Source organism: Salmo salar, chromosome 01, assembly GCF_965601325.2.
Source record: "Salmo salar chromosome 01, fSalSal1, whole genome shotgun sequence".
Taxonomy (NCBI): domain Eukaryota; kingdom Metazoa; phylum Chordata; class Actinopteri; order Salmoniformes; family Salmonidae; genus Salmo; species Salmo salar.
The window spans coordinates 50,566,075-50,584,379 of record NC_138291.1 but is presented as its reverse complement, the minus strand read 5'-3'; the positions used below and the strand labels follow the sequence as shown (position 1 = coordinate 50,584,379).

Here is an 18,305-nt window from a genome sequence, read left to right as displayed (position 1 = left end):
TATTCTCAATCTGATCTGGGGAAAAAAATAAAATAAATAAATAAAATGATTAGTAAATTAATTAATCAACAATTGCTGATGAACCATGAAGGAGGCTCTGGGTGTTTAAAAAAGTGTTTTGTAAATATACATTTAGGCATTAATAATTAGCATGTATCATGTTCAATGGGTTATTGAAACCTGGCGATGCATCTCATGAGAGAGAGAGAGAGAGAGAGCGAGAGAGAGGGGGAGGCATGTGAGAGAGAGGGAGAGGTGGAGAAGGCTAGAGAGAGGCAGTAAGAGACAGAGAGTGAGAGAGGGAGAGAGAGAGAGAGAGAAAAGAAAAGCAGTGAGTGGCGTTGGCGTTCCTAAAAGTAAATAAATAATAAGAACAATGATCGCTCTCGTCTCTCTAGCTTTAAGGGAAGCTGATGAATAATGGATAGGAGCAGATGGCTGTGGCGGGAGGCAACAGAAGACAATACATCTTTAATTGTTTTAGACAACAGGACTAAAGTGATCTGGGTTCGGCTAACGCTAGTAACACCACAGAAGTGCTAACAGACTGAATAAATATTAGCAACAGCCCTGATATCAACACAACTGTTGTATCATATCTATTAGCCAAGGGACAGCGAAGCAACATCAGCTTCAACTGATGTGAAATGTATATGTTGATTCATGTGCACTGTCCCTGTCAGTTAAACAAGATAAATAAATAATTAGTTGGAGTTCTCTCTGGTCACTAGCCTGAAAACCTGAACAATAATGACAATAGCTCCAGTGAAAACAATGGAATCGTCAATATTTCACATTGTGTTTTACATGTGGTCATAAGAATACAAACACAACATGTTACATTGTCTGGTGACGTTCTGTAACACAATACTCTAATAATACACAAGGAAGAGTGTGTAGCCAAGATGAGAGAGAAAGAGAAATGCCTCAGATTCACATCAGCCAGGTTCTCTGTTCACACACGCATACACACAAGCACACACACACAAACACACGCAAACACACACACAATGTATTCAAGTTATCCCTTACAAAGAGCCCATATAGAGTCCATTATAATGGTTCAGCAACAGCCCCACGGCATTCAGCAATATTCACCCACCAGAAATAAATCACAATCAAATAAATATCTTGATAGTTAAATCCATATAGTATGATATCTGGGTACCCACTCCTCACCCTGTTCCAGTAGAAATAGGTCCATAGTTGTGCTTTAGGAGGAGTAGGGAGAGGGAAAGTGGTCATAACAACAGGCACAGTCACACTACAGGAGTTATAGTCCCAGTCCGTCAGTCTGTCTGTACATCCTCACTGTCCGTACGTCTGTTTCCTCTGGGCAGCGAACACAGACACACACACTCACTTTTTCTCCAGTGGTTCCTTGGGGCAGAGGGGGTGCATGTCAGACCCGCTACCCTGAGTTGGTGCCTTGGAGCCTGGGCTGAGAGTAAGTCCGCCCCCTGCTCCTCTCCGCACGGCTCCAGAAACACACGACACTGATCCAGATATGACTCCCAGGGCAGGTTCCATCCTGGGCCTTTTCAACCCATCCCCGGACACACCGACCCTGGACAGGCCTCCTACTCCAGCGCCATGCCCATGGCCATTCCCCAGCAGGTTTGCTGACTGCAGGACGGCCTCAGAGTGCTCACGGGCCTTCATCCGCAGGGCTGCCACGCTGGCTGTACGGTTGCCCTGACAACCGTAGGGGGGCAAGAAGGACAGGCCCATGGGGTCAGGAACACAGCAAGAGCAAAGACCACCTCCTGGTTACACACACACACACACACACACACACACACACACACACACACACACACACACACACACACACACACACACTAAATAAATAAATAAACACAAAGGTCAGGGTCAGGAAATTGTTTTAGGGTTTCTTACAAATACAGTAGGGTATGTCTATCATTGCCACCACCATCATCATCATCACCATCACTTGCCTACTCCTCTCCTCTTACCATTAGTTGTGTTAACTGTTAAGGTTACTACAAGCTTCTCTCCGTCAATCTGGGGGAAAAAAGTATTTGATCCCCTGCTGATTTTGTACGTTTGCCCACTGACAAAGAAATGATCAGTCTATAATTTTAATGGTAGGTTTATTTGAACAGTGAGAGACAGAATAACAACAAAAAAATCCAGAAAAACACATGTCAAAAATGTTATTAAATGATTTACATTTTAATGGGGGAAATAAGTATTTGACCCCTCTGCAAAACATGACTTAGTACTTGGTGGCAAAACCCTTGTTGGCAATCACAGAGGTCAGACGTTTCTTGTAGTTGGCCACCAGGTTTGCACACATCTCAGGAGGGATTTTGTCCCACTCCTCTTTGCAGTTCTTCTCCAAGTCATTAAGGTTTCGAGGCTGACGTTTGGCAACTCGAACCTTCAGCTCCCTCCACAGATTTTCGATGGGATAAAGGTCTGGAGACTGGCTAGGCCACTCCAGGACCTTAATGTGCTTCTTCTTGAGCCACTCCTTTGTTGCCTTGGCCGTGTGTTTTGGTTCATTGTCATGCTGGAATACCCATCCACGACCCATTTTCAATGCCCTGGCTGAGGGAAGGATGTTCTCACCCAAGATTTGACGGTACATGACGGTACACGGGGGTCCATCGTCCCTTTGATGCGGTGAAGTTGTCCTGTCCCCTTAGCAGAAAAACACCCCCAAACCATAATGTTTCCAACTCCATGTTTGACGGTGGATATGGTGTTCTTGGGGTCATAGGCAGCATTCCTCCTCCTCCAAACACGGCGAGTTGAGTTGATGCCAAAGAGCTCCATTTTGGTCTCATCTGACCACAACACTTTCACCAGTTGTCCTCTGAATCATTCAGATGTTCATTGGCAAACTTCAGACAGGCATGTATATATATTCTTGAGCAGGGGGACCTTGCGGGTGCTGCAGGATTTCAGTCCTTCACGGCGTAGTGTGTTACCTATTGTTTGCTTGGTGACTATGGTCCCAGCTGCCTTGAAATTATTGACAAGATCCTCCCATGTAGTTCTGGGCTGATTCCTCACCGTTATCATGATCATTGCAACCCCATGAGGTGAGATCTTGCATGGAGCCCCAGGCCGAGGGATATTGACAGTTCTTTTGTGTTTCTTCCATTTGCGAATAATCGCACCAAATGTTGTCACCTTCTCACCAAGCTTCTTGGCGATGGTCTTGTAGCCCATTCCAGCCTTGTGTAGGTCTACAATCTTGTCCCTGACATCCTTGGAGAGCTCTTTGGTCTTGGCCATGGTGGAGAGTTTGTAATCTGATTGATTGATTGCTTCTGTGGACAGGTGTCTTTTTTACAGGTAACAAGCTGTGGTTAGGAGCACTCCCTTTAAGAGTGTGCTCCTAATGTATAAAAGACACCTGGGAGCCAGAAATCTTTCTGATTGAGAGGGGGTCAAATACTTATTTCCCTCATTAAAATGCAAATCAATTTATAAAATTTTTGACATGCGTTTTTCTGGATATTTTTGTTGCTATTCTGTCTCTTACTGTTCAAATAAACCTACCATTAAAATTATAGACTGATCCTATCTTTATCAGTGGGAAACGTACAAAATCAGCAGGGGATCAAATACTTTTTCCCCCCACTGTATACACTATACATACAAAAATGTGGACACCCCTTCAGATTGGTGGATTCAGCTATTTCAACCACACCCGTTGCTGACAGGTGTATAAAATCTAGCACACAGCCATGTAATCTCCATAGACAAACATTGGCAGGAGAATGGTCTTACTTAATAGCTCAGTGACTTTCAACGTGGCATTGTCATAGGATACCACCTTTCCAACAAGTCAGTGCGTCAAATTTCTGCCTAGCTAGAACTGCGCCGGTCAACTGTAAGTGCTGTTATTCTGAAGCAGAAACGTCTAGGAGCAACAATGGCTCAGGCGCGAAGTGGTAGGCCACACAAGCTCAGAGAACGGGACCGCCGAGTGCTGAAGCGCATAACGCGTAAAAATCGCCTGTCCTCAGTTGCAACACTCACTACCGTGTTCCAAACTGCCTCTGGAAGCAATGTCAGCACAATAACTGTTCGTCGGGAGCTTCATGAAATGGGTTTCTATGGCCGAGCAGCCTCACACAACCCCAAGATCACCATGCGCAATGACAAGCGTCAGCTTGATTGGTGTAAAGCTCGCCGCCATTGGACTCACGCTTCACCATCTGGCAGTCCGACGGATGAATCTGGGTTTGGTGGATGCCAGGATAACGCTACCTGCCAAATGCATAGTGCCAACTGTAAAGTTTGGTGGAGGAGGAATAATGGTCTGGAGCTGTTTTTCATGGTTCGGGCTAGGCCCCTTAGTTCTGGTAAAGGGAAATCTTAACGCTTCATCATACAATGACATTCTAGATGATTCTGTACTTCCAACTTCGTGGTCACAGTTTTGGGAAGGCCCTTTCCTGTTCCAGCATGACAATTCCCCCGTGCACAAAGCGAAGACCATACAGCAATGGTTTGTCAAGATTGATGTGGAAGAATTTGACTGGGCTGCACAGAGCCCTGACCTCAACACCATCAAACACCTTTGGGATGAATTGGAACTCTGACTGTGAGCCAGGCCTGATCGCCCAACATCAGTGCCCGACCTCACTAATGCTCTTGTGGCTGAATGGAAGCAAGTCCCTACAGCAATGTTCCAGCATCTAGTGAAAGCCTTCCCAGAAGAATGGAGGCTGTTATAGCAGCAAAGGGGGGACCAACTCCATATTAATGCCCATGATATTGGAATGAGATGTTCAACGAGCAGGTGTCCACATACCTTTGGTCATATATTGTATATTATATTGACGGTTTAGCGTAAAACATTATCCCAGTTTGATATGCTGCTTGTGTATTCATTCCAGTATCGGCTCAAAATAGAGCGTCATCATGTTTAGTTCACAGAGAAAAAAACACGTCTAGCTAGTTTCACAATAGCCTGGAATGACCAGTTATTACTTCTAAACAAAATAGCTGTGGATTCTTGTTGTTTGGTTTACTGTTTGAACAGTTGCTGAGATTACATTTGGTTATCAATGCAAAATACACTACTTTGATGAATAGCCTATATAGCCTATAGATCAGATCAAGGAATCAAGTGACAACACTGCACCCACAGCTGCGGAAGGAATGATATGGCACATCTCAAATTTCAGGTAGTACAAAAGTATGTTGAATGCCGCAGCATATATAAAAGCCACCCCTTTTGTGATGAAAAACAACATTGCAACACTGCGCCACGTTGTGAATCTTGCGTACCCTTCATTGTGGCAACATGCGACAGAGCCTGGGCATAGGTGGCTGAGTTCAGGAGGGTCCCTGGTAGACAGGATGGAAAGAACGGCCCACCAGGACCTACGGCTCGGTTTATACTGGGGGGAGAGAGAGGATTGAGGTTAGTTTAAAATGACTCAGAGCAGAGATAAGAGATTATGGTTATCCTGCAACTGAAGGAAAGTGAAGAGGAGTGAGGAGGAGAGAGGAGGGGAAGATGAGTGGGTTACTATTTGTGGTGAATTAATCACGTGTGGAAGGTCCGATGTAAACAACAAGCAAATAAATGTGATCTGCAATTTCAGCACCACGGACAGCTGCACACTCAGACACCTGTGATCTGTTGTTCAGCATCAAGTAACAGTGGACAGCTGCCATGAGGTACAGCTGCAACATTACTGGCCACAGGGAGAGCGAGATTTCAGCACCATGGACAGTGGCAAGATCAGAATCCCCAAATTCAGGCATTCAATACCCCATGACAGTGTACAGTGTCAAGGTCACCGACCACTGGTAAAAACTTGTAATGGGAGAAGAGGCCTAACTCTGAAGGGGAACACTCCCCAGAAACTCATCTCTGTCCCCATCTGTGTCCCCATCCCTGTTCTCTCACCTCTGCTGCATCTCCAGAGGTTCCTTCTGTTTCCTGCTCTGGTCCACAGGAGACTGGGAGTTCAGACTCCTGGACGGAGGAGTGCCTCCCTCGTTAATCTGCTCCTTACCTCCGTCGGGGTCTGAATTTCCTCTCTGCGTCTTCCTCCACTTGGCCCTACGATTCTGGAACCACACCTAGACAGGAGGAGAGGAGTAAAAAATGAAATGTTGCTCTCTCCTTTGTGCAATTTAAAGTAGTCTAATGAATACCTGCTTTTGTATGTTGACGTGTTGTTTAGTCTCATCGAGATAAAATCTATTTTCAAAAGAGACACTGACCAACATCTTTATATTTATGCACCCAGGAGTGGAAGGTATGATACAGTCGGTCAGAAAATTGACAGATTTCATGAATCATGTCTCTGCACCGAAATATGGTGATTTAACTATCTTATTATCCAATGTATAAAAAAATGAATGTCATTTTTGGTTCATGATAATATAAAGGTATAGAAGTCCCTGTGTTTGTGTGCATGTGTGTGCATGTGTGTGTGTGTGTGTGTTGGACTAAAGCTCTCTGCCTGAATGACTTTGCACTGCAACTTCTCCCAAACTTCTCCCACCCATAGTCTCTAGCCCGCTACATACTGCCAACTACTATATCCTAATTGAATGAAGGTCATTTCCTATAACAACATTTAATTGAGCAATTTTTCATTATCATATTTTAATGACTTCCCAATAACAGTCGGGCGCCTGAGTGAGAGAACTGTGATTAAGTCATTTATTCCCCTATTTAGTGATTGTTTGACAACATCAGATTTGATTAAGACTGCGCTCGCGCACGCATTAATCATGATGTGTGTGAATGGAATGGGTTGGACGGGAGTGCGAATCAGAATGACTGCATGCAACCTGCACGCGGGACAGAACAGTCACTATTGTGTGACGAGCCGAGGTACAATGATGTCAGCATCCAAACAAAACGAATCGCATTCAGTCGATATAAAAGAAAAGGACAACAGTTTGGTTTAGTGACAGGACAACAATATGGCGGCTTGCTGTCATTGTGAGACTACTATCTCACCCCTGCACCTTACAGCACCTTACAGCTAAGAGTCGTGATCCCGTCCCTCTGAATGGCCGGTAATTGCTACATTAATCTCCATTTGGCTGCTGCTTTAAGGAGGGGGGAAATCCATTGACATGCACATAAAGACAAGCCATCCAACACTACAACAGAAAGGACATTTATTTTCTAATAATAATGTCCCTGTATGCTGCATCCGATTCATGTTCAGATTTAATAATAAGAATGCTGTAATCGGATTAGAACAGAATAATTTGTTTACAATCCCTAATTTACAGCTCGGGATTCTATTATGCAGCGCGCTGTCGGCTTTAAGCGATAGTAAGATGACCCAGGGGAAGCAAAGCCTAACTATTATATTTCCTACAATTAGATCTGCGCTCACAACAAACCCCAAAAGCAAATCAGGAATGCATGGAATTACATACAGGACACACTGAATTCAATTACAACTGAACAAGTTTATAACCACGCATATGTGGAGGGCAGGGGCAGAATATAAATGGACAAATTTTTAAATAATGTTAAGGTGTGTTTGTGTATGTGTGTGTGTGGGTGCGAGCGTGCACATCCTAAATGCTGTCTTAACATTTTTATCTACTGCTGTCTTTAAAAGCATCCCTGATGCTTCTTTTTTTCCGAGACATGGAAATGGACACGCATGGATGATGTCTTTTTTGTTAGCCTTTGAGATGTCGACAAATTAGTGAAGAACATTATCGCTGGTTAATTATGAATGACCGATTAATCAACTTAATCTAATATTCACCATTATGTTGATGTTATTAAAACGTCTTAAATGTAACTTAATGTAATCGAAAATGTAATCTACTTAATCACCAAAAGTAATAATTTCTCATGAGAGGGCCATAAACAATAACTGGTAATGATGCATACTCCAAGAAAGGTTAAAATCTCACCTTTCTGGTAAAAAATATTTATACATTGCCAGTGTGTAGTCACTTTTGAGGACACAAGCTCAAGTACACAGTACATATTTGATAAAAATATGAAAATATGAAATATTTTATATGATGTATTTCCTATTCAACAAAACTGTACGAATAAGACTTCAAATTACTTATTTCTGTTCTAAATATAATATAATACATTTCTAAAATGATTAACTATGAGATTTCACCTTCCATAAAACAGTAAAATACATATTTGTATATTTAGTGTTAGAGAAAATGTCCATATTTTCTAAAGGTCTCTCTTGATCAAAACATCTGCCCCCATAGCTGTGAACATCTCACAGAGCTCTAGCTTGGCTTCCTGAACTCGGTAGGAACTCACCTTTCAGCTCATATTAATCTTGTCCATCTATGACAAACAGAATGTGTATTTTGTTTAAAATCGATGTATTATTTTAGATTACTGGCTATAAATCGATCTCTGAATGAGCTACAGCAACGGAATCAGTCTCTTCCACTGCATTATGATGAAAGGTTTAGAGGCATATGTGTTGATAGGGCTGTGACATAGGGTTCAGCCTGGAGTTGATGGACAGTTGGAAAAGCGAATTAAATGGTAGAAGGAACATCTCAGCTTCAAGTGGTGTCAGATTTCACATCCTGCTATACACCATATATATGTGTCTGTGAGAATCAGGGCTACTGCTCTATGCAAGCCATTCCAATCTATGGTGTCCACAGATTGCTTTATAAGTGAAAATGCCGGTCGGAACTGGTACCAGAACCATGCAGGTCCCCAAAACAGGGGACTTTAGATCGAAGTGGATAAATTATTAAAGTGCATCAAGAGAATGACAGTGCCTTGTGTGTGTGCTCACCTGGACACGCGCCTCAGTCAGGTTGATCTTCATGGCCAGTTCCTCACGTGTGAAAACATCGGGGTAGTGAGTCTGCGTGAACACAGCCTCCAAAGCCTCCAACTGAGAAAGGGGAAAATATAATATGCTGTTTTAAAGTTATGCTAGTTTATTATTCATATTCATAATACAACACACAATTGTATATTTTGGTGTGATGGTTTTTGAACGAAATCTACAAAATCTACAAAATGTCTGTTTTGGTAAGTAGTCTAGGCTACTTTTAGAGGCGAAAGATGACTAGCCGAACTAGGCAACAAAATGATATTAACTAAAATAACTGCAAGCAATAAGGAAGTGATACATTTTATTTTTCTGGTGGAAATAATGTTAAGCATCATCATAATAATCATTAATCGTAAAATTAAATGTGTGTAGCCTAGCTAGCTTGACACATGTTTTTGTTCACACTGGATTCAGTTCATTATAACCATGTAGTCTACAGAGTTACATTTCTAAGCAGTCCAGAGTTTTATAATTGGTTGCTACCTGTTGCAGCGTAAATGTTGTTCTATTTCTACGCTGTTTTCTCCGCAGAAAGCCGTCATCAAAATCACCTGCTGACGAATGGTTGGGAAACCCGTTGGTGTTCACTGGAAACATAACAACATCATCTAAGAAATGTTCCAATAAAAATACTTGTCGGTATAAATAAATGTACTATACTTTCATTTGTTTGCACTTAAAACCCGACATGCAAACACTTTGCAACTTATTTTTACAACAAACCTAAATAAACAAAATACTAATTAAGCAGTTGTTTATTTTTAGGATGTGAGTTAATAGGATGGCCCATTGAAACGAACTATGATCTAGTGTATTCATGTTATTAGAGCCATGAAAACATTGATGCCCGGTCAAGACACCAAAACATATGTGGCTGCAGACGGGACAACACACCTGCCTCAGCCCCGGGGCTATACACACACACACAAACACACACACACACACACACACACACACACACACACACACACACACACACACACACACACACACACACACCCCCCCCCCCCCCCCCCCCCCCCCCCCCCCTTTATTTACCACAATGAAATTGTGAAACAAATTAAAAAGTGATACAAATATGTTATTCAGATGATTGCAGAGTCATACAACTTAAACCACTCTTCTTGCAGCCTATTCAGGGGTAGCATTCGGCTACAGATATTTGAACTTGATTGCAAAGATAGAGAAGTTATAGACTGAAGTATTTATAAGGCTGCTTTTCCCAGATAAAACCACTGTCAACACGTTCTAGCCTATCTATGGCGACTCAGCCAAAAGTTGCTGCATTTTAGGCTACAGTTTAGCCTACTTACGTGTATTAGTCCGACAACATTCTCCATCCAGCTGAGGGGGACAGTGGAAGTAAAACATTATGGTTTTCTAGGTGGCTTCGTTTATCTGTGGATCTGTGTGGACAAAAGCCCGATGTCACAGAGAAATCTGAAAATAAACCAAATCATTTCAGCTGCAGATCAGAGAATAGCGGGTCCAGATGTTTCCAAGTTGTCTGTATGGATATTTGACATCAGTCAAACTGCGTAATCAGTGAAATTATTATAGTGTTGATATTACAAATGACAAAGTAGATCAACTAAAGAAACTCCACAAAACTCCCCGCGCTTCACCCAAATAAACCAACTATAAAGGTAAGTAAACAAACCATGCCATTAGGCTATAAAACATTGGAATAAAACATGACATAACAAGAAAGCCATGTGCTCACTCCAAAGTTATTTGCTGAGAATAATCCTCATCAATATAGTCCATTAGGATAAGACAGGGCAGCACTCACCAAATGTTTTAAAGAGACAAATCAGAAATAATGCCCAGTTGCCTCGCAATAAAAGTAATATAAATTATTGTAAATGATATACAATAGATGTAGCCTATCTATAATAGAAAATGGTAGGTAGGCCTATCTGATAGATATTCCCGCTGTCTGAGATACCTGCTGAGTATTTGTCTTGTGCTGGTCCAGGGAGCGAGGAGGAGAGGATGCTGAGAGGGCGCGATAAGTTTCGTATTTGTCTCAGGAACCGGCAGTTCCAGTTCCAGTCACAGTCTCTCTCTCTTTTTCTCTCTTTCACTCTCTCTGTCCCACTGTCTCTACAACCTCTCTCACTCTCGCTATTACTCACTCCCCTCTTTCCTCCTCAACATCCCTCTCTGAGTTCATCTTCCTTTTCCTTTTACTCTACCTCTCTCTCTCACTCTCCCTCTCTCTCTCTGGGAGTGCCCAAATGTCTACAGTGTTTTGAGGCTTCAGCTCTTGCTGCCTTTAGAATCTCACGCCTAATTGGTTCTAATCGGATTACCGTGGCTTTGTCTTCTCACTGTGAGTGGGACCATCTCGGTGTGTGTGTGTTTGTTGTGTGTGCGTGCACGTGTCAGGGGCCGACCCGGGTGGGAAACAACTCTCCCAGGTAGCCTATCTGAAAATTAAAATATTTTCCCCCTGCAGATTACTCTGCTGTTATACCAGTGGTTATTCCCTGACTATAAACACACACATACACACAGCCGGCGCACTTCTTTATTTGGTTGCTTCTTTGTTGGGTTTGAGATTGACTGCTCGTTAGGTGGGTTACCGGGTCCACTTTACAAGGGGCTGGCATATCACAACATTTACAACGGCCAGAATTTTGATTTTCTTCACAGCAAGGGGTCCCACGATTTATATAGCTTCCGCAGATAAACATATACCACAGGACCCTTTCAATTAGTTTTAAAGCGCATCTGGGACATCGCGGCGCAGACGCCAGAGTCTCTATGGAGAGGCAAAATGAGGCTCCAAACTGCAGCTGAAATTTGGAAGAGGAGGGTAGGATTGGATCAACGCACATAAGATGCAGAGAAGCCTGTCTAATGGCGGGTAATTGGGTCTGTAATATCATTACAGTCGGGTAATGGCCAGTTACGGCCCGTGCGTTATTAAGAGCTTCCCTTGTGAACAGCATTTATGATATTAAAGGGGGATATAATGATATTTTGGTTATTAAATGCGTGTAATTAATTTATGCACTGCAGAAAACAAAGTTGTTATTACAACCGCGGTGAGATGCGAGGAGAAAATTGAAATCAAATAACTGTTGATACATTTATTCCAATAGTTGGTTTTTATGTTCTTACACTGACAGGAGTGTGTAACACTTTTAGAATAAATGGTTCTATATTTAAGTGATAATGCCCAAGAAGCCGGTGTTTGGAGGATATATATGGGGCATTATCCCTTTTATACAACTGGTTACCAATATGTTCATATAATGATATGATTGACATCTTTTCATTAAAAACATTATTTTGATGAATTTCTTCATACTATTTCATCCTTCCACAATTTATAGTCCCGAAACAAATCTAAGCTTGCTACCCAAGCCGGCTGGTCATTCGTTCTATTGGTTCGGTTGCCAGAGACGTGACCCAGTCGTTCATTCTTTATGTTTTGTATCTATGGACGTGACCCAGTCGTTCATTCTAAATGTTCCATTGCCATACTGGCTGGCAAGATTTTTATCCCTTGCTTGCTAGCTAGCCAACTACGGTTAATTTACAGTCACGTCAAACAGTGCAGAAAGAATAACAAAAGTAGATGCATTTGTTTAAGCTTTTTTCAGTGACATTTATTTGGATACATCCATAACAATGAGCTAATAAGGCATGATTTCTCCTGGCAGAGAAAATGTGCTCTCTTGTTAGGACACTGTTGTTCAGAGGAGCTAGCCAACAATGTTGCAAATGTTGGAGAGACAGACAGTAAGGAGAGACATACAGTTTATACAAATCTCTGCTGTTGAAAACTAAATGTTAGTTAAAAAAAATTGTGAGATAATGTCTAGATGGTTTTTATAGTGGAGATCAAGTTTATAACTGATGGGTTGATGAGACAGTGCAGTCAGATGGAACAGGGAAAATAAGCATTTTAACGTCATAGATTTACAGTGAGGGAAAAAAGTATTTGATCGCCTGCTGATTTTGTACGTTTGCCCACTGACAAAGAAATGATCAGTCTATAATTTTAATGGTAGGTTTATTTGAACAGTGAGAGACAGAATAACAAAAAACAAATCCTGAAAAACACATGTCAAAAAATGTATAAATTGATTTGCATTTTAATGAGGGAAATAAGTATTTGGCCCCCTCTCAATCAGAAAGATTTCTGGCTCCCAGGTGTCTTTTATACAGGTAGCGAGCTGAGATTAGGAGCACACTCTTAAAGGGAGTGCTCCTAATCTCAGTTTGTTACCAGTATAAAAGACACCTGTCCACAGAAGCAATCAATTAATCAGATTCCAAACTCTCCACCATGGCCAAGACCAAAGAGCTCTCCAAGGATGTCAGGGACAAGATTGTAGACCTACACAAGGCTGGAATGGGCTACAAGACCATCGCCAAGCAGCTTGGTGAGAAGGTGACAAAAGTTGGTGCGATTATTTGCAAATGGAAGAAACACAAAAGAACTGTCAAACTCCCTCGGCCTGGGGCTCCATGCAAGATCTCACCTCGTGGAGTTGCAATGATCATGAGAATGGTGAGGAATCAGCCCAGAACTACATGGGAAAATATTGTCATTGATCTCAAGGCAGCTGGGACCATAGTCACCAAGAAAACAATTGGTAACACACTACGCCGTGAAGGCCTGAAATCCTGCAGCGCCCGCAAGGTCCCCCTGCTCAAGAAAGCATATATACATGCCTGTCTGAAGTTTGCCAATGAACATCTGAATGATTCAGAGGACAACTGGCTGAAAGTGTCGTGGTCAGATGAGACCAAAATGGAGCTCTTTGGCATCAACTCAACTCGCCGTGTTTGGAGGAGGAGGAATGACCCCAAGAACACCGTCCCCACCGTCAAACATGGAGGTGGAAACATTATGCTTTGGTGGTGTTTTTCTGCTAAGGGGACAGGGCAACTTCACCGCATCAAAGGGACGATGGACAGATGTACCGTAAATCTTGGGTAAATCTTGGGTGAGAACTTCCTTCCCTAAGCCAGGGCATTGAAAATGGGTCGTGGATGGGTATTCCAGAATGACAATGACCCAAAACACACGGCCAAAGCAACAAAGGAGTGGCTGAAGAAGAAGCACATTAAGGTCCTGGAGTGGCCTAGCCAGTCTCCAGACCTTAATCCCATAGAAAATCTGTGGAGGGAGCTGAAGGTTCGAGTTGCCAAACGTCAGCCTCGAAACCTTAATGACTTGGAGAAGATCTGTAAAGAGGAGTGGGACAAAATCCCTCCTGAGATGTGTACAAACCTGGTGGCCAACTACAAGAAACGTCTGATCTCTGTGACTGCCAACAAGGGTTTTGCCACCAAGTACTACGTCATGTTTTACTGAGGGGTCAAATACTTATTTCCATCATTAAAATGTAAATCATTTTATAACATTTTTGACATGCGTTTTTTCTGGATTTTTTTGTTGTTATTCTGTCTCTCACTGTTCAAATAAACCTACCATTAAAATTATAGACTGATCATTTCTTTGTCAGTGGGCAAACGTACAAAATCAGCAGGGGATCAAATACTTTTTTCCCTCACTGTAGCTGGTGGTAACTTGTGGAATAGACACCGGCTGGAATGGCTTTGAACGAATTCAGGATTAGACCCAGCCGTTGTATAAAGAACGCCAAAGAACCCTTTTGTGTGTGTGCGTGTGTGCGTCAGTAAGGACACTCTTTATCAAATGAAGTCTGTCCGTGTAAAAGCTACAGCTCTCTGTCACTCCACTGTTACCCACTTAAAGTGAGGAATTGAGATTAAGGATGAGCCCCTGTGACCTGCTACTGCTCTGTGTGTAGTAGAAAGAGGCTGAACTGATATCAAAGAAAAGCTACTATAAATCAAAATGTTCTACAAAGTATAAGTATGTGGTTGGGACTTTAACATTAGAAAATTGGGTTCTCACTACAATTAGAAAAATTAAATACAGTACACATGATTACACTTGAGAGATTTATTCCATCATTATGACATGCACAGTCAACTTATTGAGTGTATAAAAGTTGCCATGTAGCTACACATTTCTATCTACACTAACTGACAGGTACAGAGGTAGATCAGGTTTGATTTAAGTCAGATATTACGAAGTAGGAATATTTCTTCACAATCTTACCCTTGGCTTTAGAAAATTAAGTTGTTCAACAACCTTAAAAAACAAACAGGAAAAATGTTGTAGATCGGAGAGCTGGTACATTAGTATACGAGAGCATTTCAATTTACCACCCTATTGATACTCCAAGAAAAAGATGATCCAACAAAATTAATTCACTAATTAACTTTTGTTTCAATATTATTGTTCCAATAGCAGCACAAATATTATTTTTAGAACATTGCCAAATCCAACCTCAACATGGCAATGGACAGTATGATACCTTAAATATCAATTGTAATACTAATACATATGCTATTTTTCCCCGCAGAGTCAATCTCTGTTACAACTTCAATTACATGTAAAACGGCTGCATTCAAGTACATCCTATAAACAACATAACAAACAAATAAACAAAACAAAACATAGAAAATGTCTGGAATTCCACCAGTGGACATTAATAGCACCCCACGCCCCCCCAACCCAACTGCTACTACCTTAAGTCAGGTCCCCCCTCTCCTCTCTTCCCTCTCTGTAATTTCTCTTGCTTCTTTCCTCCCAATCAGTCGAAGGTTTGTTTGAGCCTCAAGTTCCTCTCCTGCTCCATCAACCCACATGCCTCCTCCTCTGCCTCACCCTCTTTACAATCTTTTTTCGTCTCTTCCTCACAGGTATCAGTAATCAGATTTGAGTCTCCTCTCCCCTCCTCCACCTTCCCCTCCTCCACCTTCCCCCCCTCCCCTCTTCCCATTATTTGAGTCGCCACGTCCCCTCCTGTCCCTCTGTCCTGTGGAAGTGACAGATGTTCCTCAGTGGTTCTTTGAAGACAGGGGTCTTGGTCTGGGTCAGTCTGGGAGTGAAGTGGACCAGGACCTCCTTGGTGGTGGCCTGTCCATCCACAGCTCCCTGGAACACCACAAAGACAAAGTTCCTCAGCACCAGGAGCTCATCATGTTCCGGGGGGGCAGAATAATGGAGAACGTGGGGAACAGAGAATACTTGAGAATACTTGATTTTCAGTAGTGGACGACCCAGTCTACCTACGGAGGAGGAGGAGGAGCTGTGACTATCGAAAACGACGAGGAGCTGCGTGGCCTGTCTCTCAGATGACTCTACCTCCCTTCTTGGCTTTACCATCTATGCTCCCTTCTCTCAAGATACAGTACTACCTTTCTTAATTGCCTATCAACTAAAGCTGTGGAAGACCATCGCCCAAGAACGGCCAGTTCTCTACATTTTTTTTGTTAAATTGTTTTTTGTTTATTTCGTTTTTAAAGCGACTTTGAAAACTTACAAGAAGTTAAGATTTGAAACGATGAAAGACACTTGTATTTTCATGAATATTTAATATTACAAATTGTTTATGTTGAATTTTGAGCTCTGCAATTTCACCGGATGTTGGCGAGAAGTTAACCATGTAAGCCAGGTGAGAACAAATTCTCATTTACAACTGCGACCTGGCCAAGATAAAGCAAAGCAGTGCATCAAAAAACAACAACACAGAGTTACACGTGGGATAAACCAAAGTACAGTCAATAACATAACAGAAGAGACACGTGATGCCGCGGAGCTGAACAGACGTTGACAAACCGAGCTCTTCAAATGTATCCTATTATTACCTAAATAACAACGTTGAAACAATATTCTAACATCGGCTGATAAATTGTCAAATACTTACCTTCCCAAAGAGCCATGGACCTCCGACCGAGAGGCAAGAAGGACGACCAAAACGTCGTTGAATCCCAAGACAACGATAACGCCACAGCTAGCAAGTTTAGCATTAGCCCTCATATCTCAGACGACAGTTCCAGACTATTGCTCTCGGCAGCCTCGCAAGACATGCTGGCTACTCTCCTCCGGGAAATTCAGGATGGTAACAAAGGTCTTTCTATGAAAATTGACAAGAAATCGGCTGAACTCCATTCTTCCATCGACGACCTGAAATCCTCCATGAATGATCTCCTTCTGAGAACGACTGAGGCCGAGATGCGCATTAGCACAGTTGAGGACACCGTCGCTCGACATGACCAGGTTCTGATAGAACTGCAGAAGGATAATGCCTACCTCAAAAACAAAGTAGACCAGATGGAGAACCAGAGCAGACGCAGTAATATCCATGTGGTGGGATTGAAAGAGGACAGCGAGGGCCGTGACCCGGTCCGCTTCTTCACTCACTGGATCCCGGATGTCCTAGGCATAATCAACTTCACCAAGCCGCTGGAAATCGAACGCGCCCACAGAACATCAGCGCCGAAACCCCGGCCAGAGGAGCCCCCACGTGCCGTTCTGGTCAGGTTCCTCCGTTTCCAAGACAGAGAGAAGATACTGCAACTCGCAAGAGCCAAAGGGGACATCACCATCGATGGCAAGAGGGTCAGCCTTTTCCCGGATATGAGTGCCGATCTCGCAAGACGTCGCAAGCAGTTCAGACCTGCCGCCAAAGCACTGAAGAAGAAGAACATCACCGGCTACCTCATCCACCCTGCGCGGATGAAAGTTCAGTACAAAGGCCGATGCCATATCTTCAACACACTGGGAGAAGTGTTCACTTTTCTCAAAGAACCGAACCGCGACTGAAAAACGGTCTCTCTGGGGGATAAGATCCAATCTGTTTGTTTTGTCTTATCTGGACTGAACTGCTGATATCGGATCCGTTTACCCCGCTATCCGGTCGCTATAATTGATTTGTACATTTTCAACTAACCGTTTTTCCCCGGGGTGAGTTCTATTACATTTACAGGAGACTATATTTTGGTTTAGTCAATATCCACTTGGCGAAGCAATAAGTGGGTTTAGGCCCGCCGCTTCCCCCCCATTTATGTTTCTCCTCTCCCGAAAAGAGACTCAAGCAGCCCTTACCGTGGGCTGTAGTTATTCAGCCATAAATGTCTATTCACAACGTTTGTTTTCAATTTAGAGAGCTCGCAGGTTTTAGTTTACGCCAAGGTTTAGCTAGTAAGTGTCACAACATCCACAGAAGGGGGCGCCTCTCCTCGGTCGGGCGGCGCTCGGCGGTCGTCGTCGCCGGCCTACTAGCTGCCACCGATCTGTGTTTCAGTGTCTATTAGTTATGTCTGGTTTTTGTTTGCACCTGTTTTGTGTTTTGTCATTAGTGGGGGGGTTATTTAGTCTGTCTGTGTTTAGCTAGGATTTTGTGCGGGATTGTTCGTTGTTACGTGTGGTGTTACTTTTATTATCTAGGCATTAGGGTTGCCGGGCTGCGCCCCGTCTGCCTTTTGAACGGAGCTTCTTTTTGTCCAGTTTTCTGACTGTTATGCTCCCAGCTGTATGTGAAACTTACCCGTGGATTTATTAAATTAAGATTGTTCCAACGGACCTCAGTCTCCTGCGTTTGACTCACTCCTTAAACTGTTCATTCCGCTCGTGACAGAATCCCGCACCACTTA

The 18,305-nt window shown here is 42.9% G+C and overlaps 1 protein-coding gene across 1 annotated transcript; it reads right to left on the bottom strand.

Moving 5' to 3' along the window:
• Window positions 1-106: 106 nt before the first annotated feature.
• On the bottom strand, window positions 107-10,244 carry LOC106605245 (dorsal root ganglia homeobox protein). The gene is made up of 6 exons (XM_082957196.1): window positions 10,124-10,244; window positions 9,294-9,397; window positions 8,766-8,867; window positions 5,903-6,078; window positions 5,275-5,387; window positions 107-1,766 (listed from the first exon to the last, which is right to left on the bottom strand). Exons 1-6 carry the CDS (start codon window positions 10,179-10,181, stop codon window positions 1,360-1,362), a joined length of 960 nt encoding a protein of 319 aa, XP_082813322.1. The 5' UTR covers window positions 10,182-10,244; the 3' UTR covers window positions 107-1,359.
• Between the last annotated feature and the right edge of the window lie 8,061 nt (window positions 10,245-18,305).

Coding starts and splice junctions, on each gene's coding strand:
- LOC106605245 (XM_082957196.1), bottom strand. CDS start 10,181: ATGTTTTACTTCCACTGTCCCCCTCAGCTGGATGGAGAATGTTGTCGG. Junction 8,868..9,293: donor CAACATTTACGCTGCAACAG/GTAGCAACCAAT, acceptor CCCCTTTCTCAG/TTGGAGGCTTTGGAGGCTGT. Junction 1,767..5,274: donor GCATGTTGCCACAATGAAGG/GTACGCAAGATT, acceptor GTGTGTAACCAG/GAGGTGGTCTTTGCTCTTGC.